Source organism: Biomphalaria glabrata, chromosome 1 (assembly GCF_947242115.1).
Source record: "Biomphalaria glabrata chromosome 1, xgBioGlab47.1, whole genome shotgun sequence".
In the NCBI taxonomy this organism is placed as follows: Eukaryota; Metazoa; Mollusca; class Gastropoda; family Planorbidae; genus Biomphalaria; species Biomphalaria glabrata.
The window spans coordinates 29,679,101-29,698,889 of record NC_074711.1 but is presented as its reverse complement, the minus strand read 5'-3'; the positions used below and the strand labels follow the sequence as shown (position 1 = coordinate 29,698,889).

Here is a 19,789-nt window from a genome sequence, read left to right as displayed (position 1 = left end):
GGTGTTATGATAAGAAATTCAAAAGTCTGCCTGTTTTCATGGAAATTACAGTTCCCGGTCATTTCATCCCCTGTTATTTTCATCATCTGATCATTTTATCTAACAAATAGTAATTGTAAAAATCATGAAATGAGCAATATTTAATATATTCATTTTTTACTTAAATGACAAAAAGTGTAACAATTTAGATAAGAATAAAATTAAAATTTAATGCCATTATAAACTAAAAAAATTTAACATGTATAAATATAGAGGCAATGTAAAAAAGTTTTATCCTGATATGGGTGAAGTCAGCCTTTATTAAAAAAAAACAACAACACTTTATTTCAAGGCTAAATGTGACACGCCGAATTTTAAGAAAGATCGATTGAAAAATAAAATAAAGTAAAACATGGTCGTACTTCCACCACACCTTGGCCTTTGATAAGTTATCAGCAGCATAGTCATAATGATTGTAATTGCAGTTCTATATCTCAAATGATTTTCACTACTTACACCAAACCTTGGCCTTTGATCATTACGTCATGCGCATGACAGGATAATATTATAATATTACATCCCCCACATCCAGTAGAAGGGCTATAGCTACACCCAGATTTACAATATATTATAAGATTTCTCATCAAAAATGCAAAGTGGAAGAGGAAACACAATAAAGTTATTAGCAACATGTAAAAAAATATTAAAAATCATTCTACAGAATTATATTTATATATTAGATGAAATGAGGGCTTAAAGTCAAAGTCTTAACAGCACAATTAAACAATGAAAAAAGAAAAATATTTAATTGGGGATGAAATGACCGGTCACCAAAAGGGGAAGGAAGAAAGGGATATCAGAGTGAATTTTATCATTATTACTTTTTTAAAATTAAAAAAAAAAAATCCGAACTAATATCTCTCACCTTTTCTAGCAGACGCTCTAGCCACTCTGCTAGTGAGCTACGTATAATTGAAGAATATTGTATGGTTATGTATTGTTTATTTCAAACTTAGTTTAAAGAGACTAATTCAGCTTTTAGCACCATTTCAAAAAAGTACAATTTCTTTCCCTTGTTCAAGATACCAAACAAAATAATAAATTACCAATAGTTAATTAACAAATTGTTTATTTTTTTAAAGATGATTCTTGTGTTGTTGGGTAAAAGAAATAATTGTGCAAAGATTTCAGCTTGCTCTGAAATTGGGAGTCAGAAATAATGTGTACAAACTTTTTACCAGACAGACAGATTGAGTTGATATAAGCTTTGTAAAAAAAAATAATTCATAATGAAAATTCACATACTTATTATACATGTTAGGTAAACTCTAAGAAAAATAATACTATAGTGTGTAAATCAAATCACATTTTATATTACACATGTACATTTAATGTATATATAAATATATATTAAGGGCATAATTTTTTTAGTTCATATACTATATAGATGTTTCTGGAAATTTAAATTTAATTAGTAAAAATTTTGATTTGTTTAAATAATTCATGCAGCTTACGAATGAAGCTCCCTTAGATGTCTTTAGGAAATAATGGATGTTGAGCATTAATAGAAGCCTACACATGAAATGAGATTTTTATTAATGTCAAAAAATCAAACTATAATTTTTACAAATTATTAAAATTTGATTAAAAAGACCTTTAAAAAAAAAGTCAATCAGTGAATTACTAATAAAAATAATAATGAAAACCTTCAATGTCATTAATTACACAGCTTAAGTCATTGTGATACATTAGATAATTGTCACAAAATTTGCAATATAAGAAATAAAGCAAAAAAAAATAAAAAATTATAAAAATTTTCATCAAGTGTCCTATCTGAGTATGAACTGTGTCACAGAAAACACACATCTATGTGTATCTCAATCATAAAGTAGTAAGCCAAACCCTAACAGTACACAAGATTTTATTGCCTGAGAAAAGGCATACAATATAAATAATTAGGATTATCACACTGATGCAATATGCTATTAAAATCATTTGTTCTATTCTTCTTAGTAGTTAAAACTTTAATCAAGAAATAATCCCCTTATATGGATTTTTAAAAGTGAAATCTATTAATTCTGGTAAATTGCATAAAAGTGGCATCTCTTACCCATGTTATTTTTTTACAGCTGCACTAAGTTTAAGATAAAATCAGTAGAATATAATCTTTACTTTGTTATATTAATGAACTAAATGAGAGTTAGGATCATTATAACCTTGTGGTAACTTGAGTGTGTGTCCTGGTCCATTGGGCCCATTTAAATAAGCTGTGTCAGTAAGAGTCACATAACAATTAGCTTGAGACTGAGACATGAAACATGGGGAGCTTTCTAGTTCTAAAAGTAAGATATGGTTTAATGCTGGAGGGCTGTTAAAAACATATTTTGGAATGTAGAGAGTAACTTGTGGACCTCTGTAAGGCCAGTAGCGTCCTAAGTTGAAACTGTTTAAAAAGGCTTGGCCCTGAAATTAAAATGATACAATTAAAAAAGTTGTGAAATGTACTATCCCAATCCAATTGTTCTACTGGTACTTATGTTTTTGAAAATAAAAGGAATTTTAATACCAACCTTAATCCATGGTCGAGGATCAAGGAATGCATCAGTTGGGGAGTCTGGGAATGTTAAACTACCAGTGTAGATAGATGGCGTCATCAAGTTAGAGTTAACAGACTTTGATGGTTTATTTACAGTGGTTCTAGAGAGAGAAAATCAGAAATTGTATTTTTTAAAAGTACTTTAATTACCTGCACAATTGTTTAGCGGCCCCCGTAAGGGGAAAAAGCCGCTATTAGGTTTGTGCAAAATGTCCGTCTGTCCGTCTGTCACACTCAGATCTCGAAAACTAGAAGAGATATGAAAAATATTATTTCATCATTAAATCCGGCTTGAAAAGTTTAGGTGCAAGGGCTACTTTTGGTTTTCTAAAAGCAAACCGTTTAATTTATAAAATTAATTATGCAAGCGATTTTTTCATAAAAATACACCAATTCTAAAACAATTACGTAAATGTAAGGGAGGCAATGTTACAATATGCTAACAAAGATGGACAATTTTTGTGTATTTTCAGTATCACTAAGTCAAATATATTTTTAAAATGTACAGGAAATGTTTACAACAAATACAAATAATAGTTAAAGACGTTTTTTCTGGTCAACTAGCTGCTAAAATTAAAAGAAAACATTTCTGTTTGTTTATAAAGGCTAATAATGCACTTTGTATGTAAATATCACGCACATTTTTTTAAATGGACTTTTTATGCAGCGATTTTCATGCAGTAGCGTAACGTCGCAACATGATCAGGTGCTAAACCAATTCCTTAAACTTTTTTTAAAAATCAGATTTTATTTATTTTTTGTTTAGTGCCCCCATCCGAATAAAAGAAGCTTATTTTTGTGCGTTTTGTCTGTTGGTCGGTCTGTCCGTCACGATTAGATTTAAAAAACTAGAACTCTAAAAGCTATTGAAAATCTGATTTACCCTTTAATGTTCCTCCCATAACATCTCAATAGTTTTAAGTATCTAAAATTGATTGTTCCGGATTTTTTTGTGCAAAACTAATCAACGCCAACAAATGTTTGTTTGCTCTTCTAACTTATATTACATTCCATTTCCATGCTTAAACGTTGCAAAAACACATTATCAATAATATGTTGTTCCGTTTTTTATGTAAATAGCATATTAATGCTAAATCATAATCTCTATACTGACTTATATTTCATTAAGTGTAAAAATGTTCCGGATATTGTTTTATAAAACATGAATTATGCCTAATGATTGTTTGAAATCGCATAAGGCTTTTAAAAAAAGTAATTTACTAGAATTGATTACTGAAAATTACTTTTTTAGACATTTAATTTTCTTGTAAAACATAACATAGAAGTTTTGTAATCGATAAAGAAAGTTCCGGATTTTGTTTCTTACAAATCGTCGCCAGAAATTTCCGAATTTATTTAAAAATCTACTAACGCCAAATAATTGTTTGAACTCCCTCTTCTAATTAATAAACAAATAATCTTCTCATTTACGAAATAATGTTTTTACGGATTTTTATGAAAAATATTTTAACTCACTACTCTCTTACAGTACATTTAACTTTCTACCTAAAACATTAAAAAATCTAATTATCGTTAATATTATGCTCCGATTTTTAAGGAAAACAGAATCCAAACACCAAAGTAAGGTATGAAAATCTCTCCACGTGGCTGTAGTACATCTAATTTTTATACGAGACCATCCAAAAAATTTAATTAACGGTATTACATTTATCTGAAATTCTCTTTTTCTTTTACTATTTATACAAACATCCGGAACAATCTATTATATAAACTTTTCAATTGTGTTCATACCTAAAAATTATTGCGATGTTTTGAAACGTAAAATAAAGGTTAATCAATTTTTAATAACTTTTAGTTGTTTTTTTTATATCAAGATAACGGACAGACCGACTGACAGACAAAACGCAAAAACAATGTGGCTTTGATCCTTTTTAAATAATATCTATTAGAACTCAGTGCACCAATGTCTATGAACCCTCGTTAAATATCTCGTGTAAATAAAGACATTTTTTTTTATGGTACCGGTACTAGCCTATTGTGAGGTAATGGAATTTTTTTTCTTTGACGTCATATGAATGGACTCTTTAAATGTAATGTTAAAAGAACGCACTCGGTGCACCAATGTCTATTAACCCTCGAAAAAATTGCTTGTATTAATGAAAACATATTTTAGTCTAACTAAGCAGTGTGACGTAGTGTTTTTTTTTCCTTTGACGTCACATGGAATGAATTCTTTAAATGAAATGCTAAAAGAACGCACTCGGTGCACCAATGTCTATGAACACTCGAGAAATGGCTCGTGTTGATAAAGGTGATTTTTAGTCTAGCTAGGCCTTGTGACGTAGTGTTTTTTTTCCTTTGACGTCATATGGAATGAATTCTTTAAATGAAATGCTAAAAGAACGCACTCGGTGCACCAATGTCTATGAACACTCGATAAAACGCTCGTAATGATGAAGGCGATTTTTATTCTAGCTAGGCCGTGTGACGTAGTGTTTTTTTTTTTCCCTCTGACGTCATATGGAATGAATTCTTTAAATGAAATGCTTAAAGAACGCACTCGGTGCACCAAAGTCTATGAACACTCGATAAATGGCTCTTATAGATGAAGGCGATTTTTAGTCTAGCTAGGCCGTGTGACGTAGTGTTTTTTTTTCCCTCTGACGTTATATGGAATTAATTCTTCAAATGAAATGAAAAAAGAACTCGGTATAGTAATGTTTATTAAGCCTCGTTATGTGACTCGCGTTTAAAAAAGGAATGATATCTTGATTTAGATCTAATCTAGATTTTTTAAACTAGATCTAGATTTTTATTACAGTATATCTAGATCTGGATTTATATTCTAATTAAAATTATTTTAGAGTCTAGATCTAGTATTTCTAGATCTAGTTTAGACTAAAATAGACTAGATTAAGATGTAGAATTTCAATTTCTAAACTTAAAGTGTAAAAAAAAAGTGTAGATTTTCATTTCCAAACGTTTTGATCAATATTGTAATGTTTAAATATACTAAAACTAATCTACTATTTTTTTATTAAATTTAATTTTAAATTTACTGCAAATGAATCTTTGAAACATTATTACTTTTGACCATCGGATGGCTGCCTGGTCGTGCGGTTTGTGCGCTGGACTGTCGTTCAGATTTATGGATGGCCCAGGGTTCAAACCCTGCCCGCTCCCATCCCCCGTCGTCCTGCGGGAGGTTTGGACTAGGAAGTAATTATCTTCAACTCTGAAGGAACATCCGAAACGTGTAAAACATTTTACATCAAAATTAAATCACCTCTTGAATATTATTTGCGAATATGCAGATCCGACAGGGATCCGACTTCGACGGGGGCCGCCTCTGAGTTTGTGTAACACAAACTCTCTTTGTAATCTTGTTTATTTTTCAATTTAAGTTTGTGGTTTTGTAAAATGTTTCGGATGTTCCTTCAGAGTTGAAGATAGTTTACTTCTTAGTCCAAACCTCCTGCAGGACGACGGGGGATGGGAGCGGCCAGGATTTGAACCCTCGACCATCGATAAATCTGAACGACAGTCCAGCGCGCAAACCGCACGACCAGGCAGCCACCCAATTTTTACGAGCTGAGAATGTCTAAGCTGTCTATTTTTTTAAAAAAGTTGGTTGTATAGCCTTTTATTCTGTGTGCAGGAAAGTTAGATTCAATAACAAATTTACACAAAGGAAACTCTATTATTTTTTTTTTAAAGGATCAGAAAGTGTAAATAAAAAAAAACACTGTTACCATGATGTTCTTAAACTAAACATTACGTTGACTAAAATTTAAAGACATTGTATTTATTCTAACCTTTTCTTCATTGCTGCTATTAAAGCAACATTAATATTTTCTGCATGTATTGGATAGATTTCCCAGCTCATGACTAAATCATTTCCTAAAGTGACATTTTCAATGATGCCCTGAAAAAAAAAAGCCAAAATAGAGAGGGAACAGATGAAAGCATTAAGCCAGTAACACCTAAAGAATGCTAGTAACCAGTACTATACAGTTACACACAAGAGTAGATAGAAATGTATGATTAACATTGTAACCGGTACATGAAAAAGAATAACAAAATGGATGTTTTGATATAAATATTAGTCAGGAAATGAATATGAGAGCAGAAAATAACTTTCTTGAACAGTGCAAGATTGCAATAATGTGGGTTAGTTTAGTAAGAGGGATTTTAAAATCTTAAGTTTAATTATACAGATTGACAATTACCTTGGTGTTGAAGTTCATTGCAGTTGAGTAGCCTACCCTGCCCTGATTCTCCACTAAGATGTCTACCTGTTGCCCTATGGTACCAGTTATAGATACTTGTGTTGTGCCAACTCTATCCAGTATACCAAATGGTACCTAATATATGTGTAAATCAATAGTTAATTAAAGAAAAAGTGTAGATTAATTTTTGATATGCATATATTACAGCCTTTTCAAGTAAGTATAATTATTGTTGATTTCCTCAGATATAGCAGCTTGAAGCTTTTTAATGACATTATCCCAAGCATTTTACATCTAGGATTTAAAGGGGCATCAACAATATTTCATACACTTCTTTTGTTTTCTTTCAAAGTAAACACCAAACTGTGGGAGATGGGTGGACAGAGAAATATATTATAGAGGTACAGATCTTAGAAAGTGGAGATGGATTGGTTACACCCTTAGAAAAGATGATAACAACAGAGCTAGACATCCCTTAGAATGAAGAGATGGATTGGTCACACCCTAAGAAAAGATGCCAGAGCTAGACAGGCCTAAGATTGGGAAGATAGATTGGTACACCTTAAGAAAAGATGCCAGAGCTAGACAGGCCTTACATTGTAACCCCCAGGGCACAAGACGCTGTTGATGGTCTATTTTGTTGATGATTATATATGTTAATGGTGCATGCGAGTCCATATGACACAACAACAGAATGAATAAAGAATATACTTGATAACGCAGGCTGATAACTTCAACAATTTAATGAACAAATAAAAAGGGCACAGTCCTCTGTCGTCGCTAGCCTAGCGTCGTCCTCTCAGGCGTCTTGTCCATTACTCCTCTTGTTCCGTTCTCCTACTTTTTAATTACTCATCACGTCACTATGGAAAAACCCGATTAACCTCAACTTCTACGCATCTTGTGTCATTACAACGCATAGGAGGACCAAAAAGAACATTGCAACGCAGTGTACTAGATGAAGCTGAGCGGACAGGAGAGAGCTGGGAAGCCATTAAAAGACTAGCAACAAGAGACCCTGAAGAATGTGTTTTTACTGCGACCCTATGTTCCATGAGGAACAATAAGGATGGGTGAAGATGATTTTATTTTCTTTGATTGTCCAATTAAAACTATAAAACCAAAACTAATGGTAACTCAATTTTAAAATGATGTCTGAAATATTGTTAAAGTCAATAAGCATTGAACTATATCTACATTAAATTCTCACTTTCTGTCCACTTTCTACCAAGATTTAATACTCTGTGAACTCTCTAACACCAGATGGACACCAGATGGGAGGAGGCTTCAGACATTGCCAGTGACAGATCATTATGGAGACAGCTTGCCGCCCAATGCGCCGAACGGCGCGGGAGGACCTAAGTACCTAAGTACTAAGTAAGAACTCTCTAAATAGAAGTTGAACTTCATGAACAAGTTCCAATTGTCTACTAACAACTAATTTCCTTTTGTTATCAAAAATGGTTATGAACCAAAATAAATGCACAAATTAAGCTTAATCTGATGCACTGTGTCGCACATTCAGGGAAGGAAAGTTCTTATTTTTTATTGAGCTTACAGATATTTGAAAACATTCTATCTAACATAGAGATATAATAGCAGCACTAGAAGACAATATACTGATAGTTTACAAGTACATAAGAGAAAAAAAAAGAACAATATCAACTAAATCATTCTCAACCAGCCATAAGTAGAGCAGAAACAAAGCATTTGACAAGCAATAATTCATAAGAAATAAATGTTTCAATTTTTCACAGTTCACCCTCTCCACATGACACACAGGGTCAATCAAAAATTTGAAATAGAATAAAGTATGCTATGGCTTTGTGCTGGCAGGATGCCACATAGCTCCCTGGTTAATGAATGCAGGTTATAAAAGAATACATTCATGACACATTCCATTTGTAAAAGTATAATTCACTTACAGCATTGACCATAACAACACCTCTATCCCTGATGCCAGGTACAACTAATGGTGTTGGCGTGTAATAGTTTTTGATCAAAGTAAATCTGTACAAAATGAAACCTTCATACTGTGAACAAATAAAAGCACTTAGAATAAAATTCTAAAACAAAAACTTGTTAAATTAAAAAAAAATAAAACAATTTTATTAACTACAGTAATATAAAGGCATTACTAATTTAAATTTATATTTGGATATAATTGTTTGACTTAAAAAGATAGGTATTGCACACAGTAATACAGCATACATACGAAATTAATTTCTTCCATTGTTACTGGAAAGACGGTTCTATATGGTCCTTCAGGAGTTAAATATGGCAGAGCATCTTGTATGGTACATAACTAGATCACAAAGTGAGACATTGATTAAAAAACATAAGCACTAAATTAATCTCTCAAGTATACCAGTATGTAAATCTAAAGAAATGAAGGCTGTAATGTGATAAAATATCAATATTTTTTTAAAATATTTAGTCATACCGAAACTTTCTTAAATTTTCATTCAGATCAAGTTAAAAATAAACAAAAAAATGTTTTTAAAAACATACAAATTCTATTGGAATTTCTCCCAGATTTGTGATGTTTGGGTTTGCTGGTATTGGCTCTGATGGTAAGGGCAAATACTGAAAAAAAAAACAAAAAAAAACATACACCTTTTGTTGATATAAAGTATTTAGTACAGGTTTTTTCTTCACTTGGTAGCTCATTTGAAATAAAGATGTAAAACACTTTAAAAAAACAACAATTACCTTTGATATAATATCTCTCAATGCTAAAAACTTATCAGTCATTTCACCTCCTTCACTTATTGGGGAATCATAATCATAGCTAGTAGGTACAGGTTGATAGGGTGGACTATTAGCTCCTGTATACACAAAAAAGTAGAAATAACTGTAGACTGTTGCCTAATATTTCATGGAAAGTGAAAAGGATAAAAAAATTGATGGCTAACTCTTTTAAAAATCAAAATTCTTAACACATTATTCAGTTAAATACTAACCATTATAAAAACCAAAGTTAGTGCCTCCGACAAACATGTACCTTAAATATATAAATATATTTTATTATTGGTTTATTTAGCTAAACACTGCAAACTAAAATTGTAACTTCAATTGAGCTTCAAATTTGAAAATTGGTAGTACTAAACCAAAGCTTGGGCAATGCTTCTCAGCCTAACCATGGCACTAGGATGGAAACGGTCATTAGAGAAGCAGATGATTAGGCCAATAGGGAAGCAAAACAGAATCCCTAAAGAATGAGTCCATTTCACTATCCGAAATGGAAGAAAACCCCAACACACCTGTTACTATACAAAAGGGGCTGCTTTTATGATAGACATCTGATGTGGTAAAGAGAAATTAATATGAAGGAGTTTCCTCAGAGTGCTTGGCCTTTGGCCTCACTTCTAATCTGAGCATCTTGGGATATGAGCCATCAATGACAGGGATGTAAAAATCATTCCCTGACAGAAGTTTTTCAAATAGGCAGCTGGAGGCAAGCTTTCATGGGCCTGGAGTTTGAAGCATCTTAGACTCAACTCTTAGGACAATTATTAAGAAGAAGTAAACCAAGAAGATAGTAAATTGGCTGTGCCTTAAAACTTTAATTCTATCATAAATTGATTTATCTAAAAATATGGACTATAAGTGCATAGAAGGTGTAAGATATATCATAGTTTTTAAAACATACAGCAAAACTTTAAAAAAATAATTTAAAAAAATAGAAAACTTATTTAATGTTTCTATACTTTACACTCACTCTACTGGTAGATCTAAACCACTAAATAATTAGTTACATGTTAATATTGGCCCCATACGCCAATAATTTATCTAGACTTTTGGCAAGTGGAGTGGAGTCTACCATCTCATGGGGTGTGCCCCAATGATCTAGCCAACCTACATAAAATTCTGAATTTACCTGCAGAAAAGATTGAAAAGTTAATGAATAAATACTATGCTTTGCAAGATACAAGAACTATTTGTTGACATAATTTTAAACATTTCAAGTTGATATTTACAATAACTTACAATGAGAAAAATCTTATTGACTTCAGGATAAAATGTTTCTGTAATTTTTGTATGGCTAAGTTTATGAAGGGCCATAAGGTTCAGTTCTTAAAACTCAAGAAAAATATAACTCGTAAGATTCATGCTACATACTGTCATGCTCAAATGCACTAATGGCTACTAAGTGTGTAGGACTAGGTTATGTTGGGGTCAATTTTTTTTATGCGTTGGGTAGGTCAAAACATCTGGAAGTCATTGAAAAAAATATTTTTGTAAACAAATAAGGTGGTGACTAAAAAAATTTTCCAAAGAAAGTTTGTAGAAAAGGTCAAGGATAAAATAAAAATCTAGAAAAGTCTTTTAGTGAGACTGTAAAAGGAAAACAAGGGAGGATATCAGGGTCATAAGCCATTTGATTAGTAGTCATTGGTCAGTGGATATCTGTCATTGTTCATAGAAGTTCATTGTGGAATAGGCCTATTGATAACTCTTTGTCAGCCAGGTTACCTTAATACTTGTAAGACGTATTCATCACTTGTTTAATACAAATTTATGTTCATTGCTAGAGTATTTATTTCAATGGATTAAGTTAGAAGATATTAAACTCTACAAACATTGTTTTTGACACTGCAGTTCTACAGTGTTAGATTAGATTAGATTTGCCACATAGTGATGATGTAATTAAAAAAAAAAGGACTAGGAAAAAGTTTTAAATAAAAGTTAGTTGATAAAAAAGCATCCAGTCTTGGTCAACTCATTTAGTGTTGGCCTATGCTTGTGTTCTACTTGAAAAAATTATAGGCCTCATATTTCAAAAGGAATACTGGGTATAAGGTTTATAGGCCTACTACTTATACAGGACCATAAGGTTCATACTCCAAGAAAACCATAAAGTTTATGCTACTTACAAGAGGACCATAAGGTTCATAATCTCTTTGAGATTGAAAAGCTCCTACTGGATCATCTGTAATTAAATAATATAAATATTCCATACAGAAATGTTTACAAATATATTAGTATCCTATGTTGATACTAGTTAACAAAAGTGGAGACTAATGCAGCTTTTTTAACAAGTTAAGTACTGGGTATAGTAAAAAGAAAAAGGCAGAAGACAGAAATTAAAAAAAAAACATTAAATCACCAGAAAGTTTAAAAAATATCAATGCTATCTTTCAGGCAATAATATGGCACCCTCAACCTAAGCCAACAATCCCTAGACTTTACTTTCTTTCTCTATAAGCTCTATAACTAACAATAAACTAAACTAAACTCATCCTTTATACTAAACCTATAGGGTTGCGACCAATCGGTGAAATGCCACAGGGATTTTACTTATGGAAAGTACAAATTGTCCTCTATTTCAAAGTTCACCTAAATTAGTTTAAAAAAGTAAATGGAATTGCAAAACCTAATTTACAGGTTAAGCCAAAAAAACAGGGGAGCTAATCTTTGTTTCCTAACACCCACTTTAGGGGAATGCTAAAACTATTTCTGACCCCTTGTCCTTGAATACTAATACTAGTCTTAAACCTATTCAGACTCTAGGACTAACCTTAATGAGCACACTGTTTGTGAGGAAATCAATTACTTATAAAGAACACCCATAATAACTTTTATTTAAAAAAATATAAAAAAATAAAATAATTTTATATTACTTGTAGCTCCAAAGTCTATAGTAGCATATACACCATCGATTTTGCCACACTTTAAATAATAGTCTGCTCCACCATCCGTAGAGTAAATCACAACATTAGGTCCCAAAATGGACTTAACTTTGTCACGGAGATAGTGTAGATAGTCATAGTCACAAGCAAAATAGCTGCCATATTCATTCTCTATCTGAAACATTGAAGAGATTTCATTCATAAAACTTCAAAAATGTTCTTTTATATATTCAACATAAAATTTTAATGAAGTGGTCACACATGTGAATTCAAATTTGTTATTTCATGGAAACAAAAATTATTTTTTTTTTAGAAAAAAATTGTTAGAAGAGAAATATACATGTATATTTAAAAATTATGTAGCCTACATACATAAATGCAGGCTATTTTTAGATTTGATTGATATAAAAGCACAACAAACAAAAAAAAAAAAAAAGAAAAATTTAAACAATTTTTACAAGACTTTTGTAAAGGTATGACAATCAGATTTTAACTAGAATTTTTGTAAATTTGAAATTATTTCTTGAAAATGGTTTTATATACTTATAATGCTTGTGTATTTCAACATTTTATTCTTCCTTGGCACACTCCAAAGTACAAGCTCTTAAAATAATACATGTTTGTATAAATAGTCTATGTTTGTTTCTTTAGCAGTCAAAAGCTATTGGTTATAAAGTTGACTTACTTGCACCATAAGCACAGGACCACCATTGTTGTACAAATATGGTTTGATTTTAGTTAACAATTCAGTGTACCATCTGTCAACCCATCTGATGTAAGCTAACATTTCAGTACAAAATGAAAGAGAGTGAATATATTTATTAATTATAATAAACTGGAAGATATTGTCTTTAGTAGATTTATTATAATAAACTGGAAGATATTATCTTTAGTAGATTTATTATAATAAACTGGAAGATATTGTCTTTAGCAGGTTAAATGCTGAAGAATTATTGAAGAGGTCTCCAATAAGAAAAATAAAGTAAAAAGGAATAATAATTTTTGGAATTGAGATTGCTAAAAAAAAAATTGATATATGATTTTGAAATTTTTTGTATATCCTTCAAATGGGTGTCACTAAATGTATGGCTACATAAATGACATAAAAATATAAAAATTCAATTCACCAATGACTACTTTTTCATTTCCTGCTTTTAAGAAACTCATTTCTCTTCTAGTTTTTGAGATCTGAGTGTGACAGACAGACATTTTGCACAAACCTAATAGCGGTTTTTCCCCTTACGGGAGCCACTAAAAAAGAGTTACTTTATGTAAATATTATTTCTGCATTAGTTTCTTTTCAATTATTTAGTTGGTGAAAAATGAAAGACCTGATATTCATTTTAAAAAATTAATAGCTCAGATTTGTATGATTCACTGGCTGTCAGATTATAACAAAACAGGGATTGTGATTTTTATTGTTAGTGATTAAGTTTTTATTTGTTCACATAGACAATAGCTTTAGGGATACCCTCAAAACTTCTCTGAAAGCCTTCAGTATTGACCCAGCCACCTAGAAGACAGAAGCACATGATGGAGCATCATGGCGTCACACTGTCAAAATTAGCGCACAAATTGCAGAAGACAATAGAACCGAGCTAGCAGAAGAAAAGTGTCAGAGAAAAAAGCAAGGCCAATGACAATAGCTCCAGCTGGAAAAACCTGCCCAGTGTGTAGCCAAACATTCCGGGCTCATAGCTCTCACCAGCCACATGAGGAGGCACAAAAATCCCACTGCAAAGCCTAAGTCCCCTGGATGACAAAAGTGGTAATTATGGAACCATGATGGACAAACTATATTGACTCTTCACATAAACAATAGCTGCTCTAACACTATATTGGTGATGATATAATATTTTTAAACATTCTTAGTAGCAACATAAAGTATGGAATCTTAAAAGCTTCTTACAAGGATCACTAGTTCGTAGCACCATGTTGGCATCTTTTGTTAACAACCAAGCAGGAAATCCACCCTGAAAAATAAATTAAAGAATTCTTTTTTTTCACAATATGTATTACTAGCATGAACAATGTGAATATTACATATATACCTACAATAGTATTTACCTAAGATAATACTTCAAAACTATAAACTAAAGAAGGTCTTACAAACTCCCATTCACCACAAATATAAGGTCCAAGTCTAAGTAGAACATCTATTCCCACTTCTTGAGCTATCTCCAGAAACTGGGTAAGATTTGAGGATCCTTCCCAAGTGAAGTTACCTGGTGTCAACTCATGAACATTCCATGGTACATATCTAAATTGGAGTTGAAGCATAAAAACTTATGAAAATAAAATATAATGATTGCTAAATGCATAAATGGATTTTGTAATAAAATGTTCAAAATAAATATTTGTAAACAAATATAGTTAATTGGACCAGCCACTTAATTATCATCAAAAGAGAAGATAATTACATACTATGAATGAATGCTTATGAATTATTGACAAGGTAATCAAATAAGAAAAATAAAGTAAAAATTAATAATAATTATTTCAACACTTAGTAGACAGTATCCTAAAGTACCAAAACTTTTCAAATTATACAGTTGAATCTGGTTAATCTGACAAGCTGGTTATTAAGGTGCTGTAATGTAATTAAAGATGAAATTTTTAGAATGTTAACTATCATTTAGCTAACATTTCCTTTTAGATTGGTTAGCAAAGTTTAAAGATGTTTAGAGCCCAATGGTGTTCAAAATCTAATAAGACAATTATGAAAATGCATTTTTACTATTACCATAAACTCATTTTTACTAGAATGAAAGATTTATGGAGCATTTAGCATGTTTGTAAAAGATTATTGCCAATTGTAAAAATATTTAACAATTTAAAAATCAAAACATCCAAGATAAATTCTTTTTTTTTTTTAAAGCTTATTCCAAAATTAATTTTGGCCTATAAATTCTGTAGCATATATTTGCATATATGCTAATGAATGAAAAATAAAAGATAAATATTAAATAAAAATTTTTCCTGCAATTTAAAAAAAAAAATTACCCATATTAAAAAAAAAATCTAAATTTAAATTGTTATGATGGTGTGCTATCTTTATGTCATTGAAAGAAATTGAAATAAAGATGTAAAGGATATTGTTACAGAACTGCAAATGTAAGAATATATATTTCCTTTAATGGAGAAAGGGGGGAGAGAAATATAATTGGCTTGGTTGTCATGATGGTCATTTAGATTTTTAATGGCAGTACATTCTTGCATGATACTCTTCTGTTAAGTTTCAAATACATGTGATTCTTTTTGATTCTGATTAAAACAAAAAAAATGTGGTTTTCAACTAAAATGTTTTCATACAATGGAATATAAGCCAGCAAAAATCAAGTCACTACTGAAACATGGAGTACATTTATCAATAATAGGATCTCAATAATAGTTACCTACATACATTAAAAAAATAAAATTAAAATAATAAGAGACCAATTAAATACCCCTGCACTGCATTTAATCCAGCAAATTTCATTTTGATTAAACGATCTTTCCAATAGCTAGGGTGCACTCGAGAGTAGTGCATGCTGCCTGATACATAACGATATGGAACACCATCTTTTAGAAAAGTATTGTTCAAGTAATCTATCTGAAAACTTCTCTCTCCACAGATCTGAAAATATTTTTTAAAAATATATTTTTTTTAATTATTCAGTGGTTTAACCATAATATGGTTCAGACATATGTTGTAGCTTTTGTGAGTTCAGCATGACAGAAGACCATGACAGGCAGATGAATGAAAATCTGCTGATCTGATAAGTAAAGTAAACCTACTGTAATTGGGAGTGCTGTGAAGTGAGAAATAAAATTGTGTCTAGACATCACCATGTGTGTCCTTGTTACAGCTCATAAGATTTAAGGCTAATGAATCGCCACATATGTACATATAATATAGCACTAATATAGAGCTCTGGTTTGTGCCATCTTTGTTTGATTTAACAAAAGTTTAATAGACATACTTTTTAATTTGAAGTTACAAAGTAAAATTTGTTATATTTTATAAACTAAAATACTATTCCAAATTTAATTTTAAATGTTAGAGATAGTTAGAGTTATAATTTTTTAATTTGTAGATTTTTAAAAATCTAGCTAGCATATTCAGACAGATTCCTTTAAAGAAAACCATATTATGCCTCAAAGAAGTACCTAGAAAATTTTAATATTTAGTATCTTGTACATAACATTACCCTGATTGACACTCACACTTTTGTATGCAAACTACAAATAAAACTTAGCACTGTGATATTTAGAACTCACACACACAAAACCAATTTAAAAAGTCATTCTAAAGACAGCTACTAGATTACTAGATACAATAGATCTAGTACATAACATATGAACTTGTGCAGTCATTAGACTTTTATTACTTTAAAAGATTTAATATTTCTCAGATTTTATTTTTTTTATTGAAATTAACATCATGAATGATCTCGGTAACCATCATGGCAATGGGTAGAAGTTTATATATGTTATAATTATAAATGATATAGATCTATATAGACTAATATTTTAGAGTACAGACACTATAAAATTGTAGCAATTAAATCACAAATTAAGTCTAATTATTGTAAAAATATAATTATAGGCAATATATGTAGATAGAATCATAGATTGTCATATATATAGTTGGTCCAACATGGTTCGATGATGACCACTTTTGACATCCATGGGGCTGAAGGCTTTGCAATAGAGCTTTACAGTGCCTACTCATAGTCATATGACTATAAAGACTGTTTGGCTGCACACTGGGCAGATTGTCATAGATATAATAATAATAACATAGATGATAGATCTAATCTATATCATTATCCATTGCTACCTGGTCGTGCAGAATGGAATGTGCATAGTTAAAATATTTGATGTCTCAATGGTCCTGGGTTCATAGCCTGCCCTGATCATGCCTGATACTGATGGCTTTCTAAATTTAGTGATTTTACTAAAACAGGTGTTACTCTAGACTAGTGGCGTAGCTAGGGTATTTGATGCCCTGTGCGGCAGTAACTCATGATGCCCTCCAAAAAAAAAAAAAGGTTTTAAAACAGCGGAAAGTTTCCAATTCGAAATAAAGTGTTGTCATTATTTAAGCATTGATATTTCACAAAGAATCCATTTTCCAAAAAGTGAATATAATACAAGTGAATCTCACATGCTTTCTTACTGGCAAACTATCGATAATTTTATCGAAATCAGTTTTTTTTTCCCACTAGGTCTTGTTCAATAGACGAAATTGCCAAATTAGTGAGTCGTAAATTTGTCATCGTTGACTGTAAGTATTTCTTCATCAAAGTAAGTTTGGAAAACCTTTGCTTGCACGTAGCATCATTTAACTCAATAGTAAAAAAAAATATGTAAATCAAGATGGCAATATTCGGGGAATGACATTTTTTTATATAAAACTCTGAAGCTCAACAGATTCGAATTCTGTTTTGGAAGTTCGGCGACTTCTAGAGAACTTGCGACAATTACCTGAAGCACCCAGACAAAATTCCATCTGAGGATTTAATAAAGGCGACTAAAATTCATATTTATCATGATGTTGTTCTTATGGGGTTATTATTTCATGAACATTTTGGTCCAAGGTAGGTATTTCCATCAGGGTGTTCTTTCTTGTGTGTTGATAGAAAATCTATCTTCATCATTTTTTCGCCTGGCAATTTTTTCTTGTGGCCAATAAATCTTTGAGGCTCTGCATGACAATGTACCATAAAATTTAGATCCAGATTTTAGATGTTAGTTGTACGGTGGAAAATAATTGAGATATATTTGCTTTTTATACTTTCTATATGTTTTTTTTAAATTTGTTTTCGTGATCATTTATATTATAATAAATTTGTTTTTATTTTGTTGGGACATATACGTATTCGGTTTCTCAGGTAATTTCTCTCCAGGATATTTCTTTGATTTTGTATTGCCAATTCTCCTTCAAATCATTCACGATGCCTAAGGAGTGCCAGATTCTGCTTTAAGAGAAAAAGCATGATGTTCAAGATTTTCTACAGATAGTATCTCCACATTTTTCCCTCTTTCTTGCTTATTTAAATCTAGAGCCTATCTGTCATTATTGTTGCCTAGTCACAGACAAAGTTCCAGTTCCCACCAAGCAAGTGATGTCTGGCTGAGAGGCTAAAACCGCTTGGTTACAGCTTGGACACCATACAATGGGTCTTGAGTTTAAATCCCGAATCTAGCAGGGTTGTGTTTGCTGAGCAGTTGAAAAACCTTTTCCCAGATAGCCCCTCCCCCCACTTAAGAGATTGGAACATTACTAATTAGTAATTAAAAAGACACCATTGCCATTATAAACTTGTCTATAACCAGTGCATTTGTTTTAATGTAATTATGAAATGTAGTTTTACTGAGAAAATATTTTCTCAGTTTGATGCCCCCCACCACTTGATGCCCCGTGTAGCTATGCCACAGCTCTTGACTAATGACTAAGTCAAATGTGTCACTGAATATTCATTGTTAAGAATTTGTTATGAATCTCACTCAACTCAGACACTGAACACTCTACACTGAGTGTGACTGAGTCTCAGTCTGCTCTGTTTGAATGTTTTCAGAAGTTTTCTTGAGTAGAGTGTAGAGACAGTAAAGTCTAGAGTAAGAGAAAGAGGAGAGGGGTCACAAACACATTGTGACTGACGTCATTGTTAATTAATGCTATTGTTATTCAAGTTATTGATTGACAATTCAAGACAATTGTGAATTGTAATCTAATGATGAATTGATGAATAATTGTTGTGACACGAACACTGAGACGGTCACGATGCATATTATATTATTATTCAATATGGATAGTTAAAGCGTGCATTAGATTCTAGATCTATATGGATGAGAAATATTTACCACAAATAACGCGCTCTTAACTTACTTTTGCCACATTAAAACACAAAATAATAGCAATACACAATATAAAGTTTACAAAGGACGACATTTTGTTTAATCATGTGATCTGGAATAAACAATGAGCACGTGATACTAACTAAAGTTGGCCAGCGTTTCTGAACCTATCGATAGAAAGTAGAGTCTAAATCGTTGATGAAAAAAACAAAACAAAAAAGAAAAAAAAATCATTTTTGACCGAGTTTGTATGTTTCAGATGTTCCTTCATGCAAGTCGTTAGTGATTGATTCCAAACCAATTTCTCAAAGAAAGTCTTTGCCAGCCATCTAAATGAAACATTGCAAGTGTTATTGTCATGAACCGTTATGCTTTACTCTCTTATTAAAATGAAATAGTTCCAAAAACATGTTAATAAAGTATTCTATTAAACTAATTAAAGTTGCAATTGTTCTGTAGATTTTGTGTGTGTGTGTGTAGAAATTAAGATTACATATAGCCTCTCAGACTATCTACGTTGAAAAATACAATAAGCTACCCAAATACAC

The 19,789-nt window shown here is 31.4% G+C and overlaps 1 protein-coding gene across 1 annotated transcript; it reads right to left on the bottom strand.

The window, feature by feature from the left end:
• Positions 1–304: 304 nt before the first annotated feature.
• Positions 305–19,408, bottom strand: LOC106062646 (beta-galactosidase-like). The gene is made up of 17 exons (XM_056031580.1): positions 19,273–19,408; positions 15,845–16,014; positions 14,508–14,658; positions 14,308–14,371; positions 13,084–13,178; positions 12,390–12,573; positions 11,643–11,698; positions 10,524–10,645; positions 9,729–9,769; positions 9,478–9,593; positions 9,277–9,351; positions 8,981–9,070; positions 8,691–8,798; positions 6,766–6,900; positions 6,352–6,461; positions 2,550–2,676; positions 305–2,442 (listed from the first exon to the last, which is right to left on the bottom strand). Exons 1-17 carry the CDS (start codon positions 19,333–19,335, stop codon positions 2,161–2,163), a joined length of 1,989 nt encoding a protein of 662 aa, XP_055887555.1. The 5' UTR covers positions 19,336–19,408; the 3' UTR covers positions 305–2,160.
• Between the last annotated feature and the right edge of the window lie 381 nt (positions 19,409–19,789).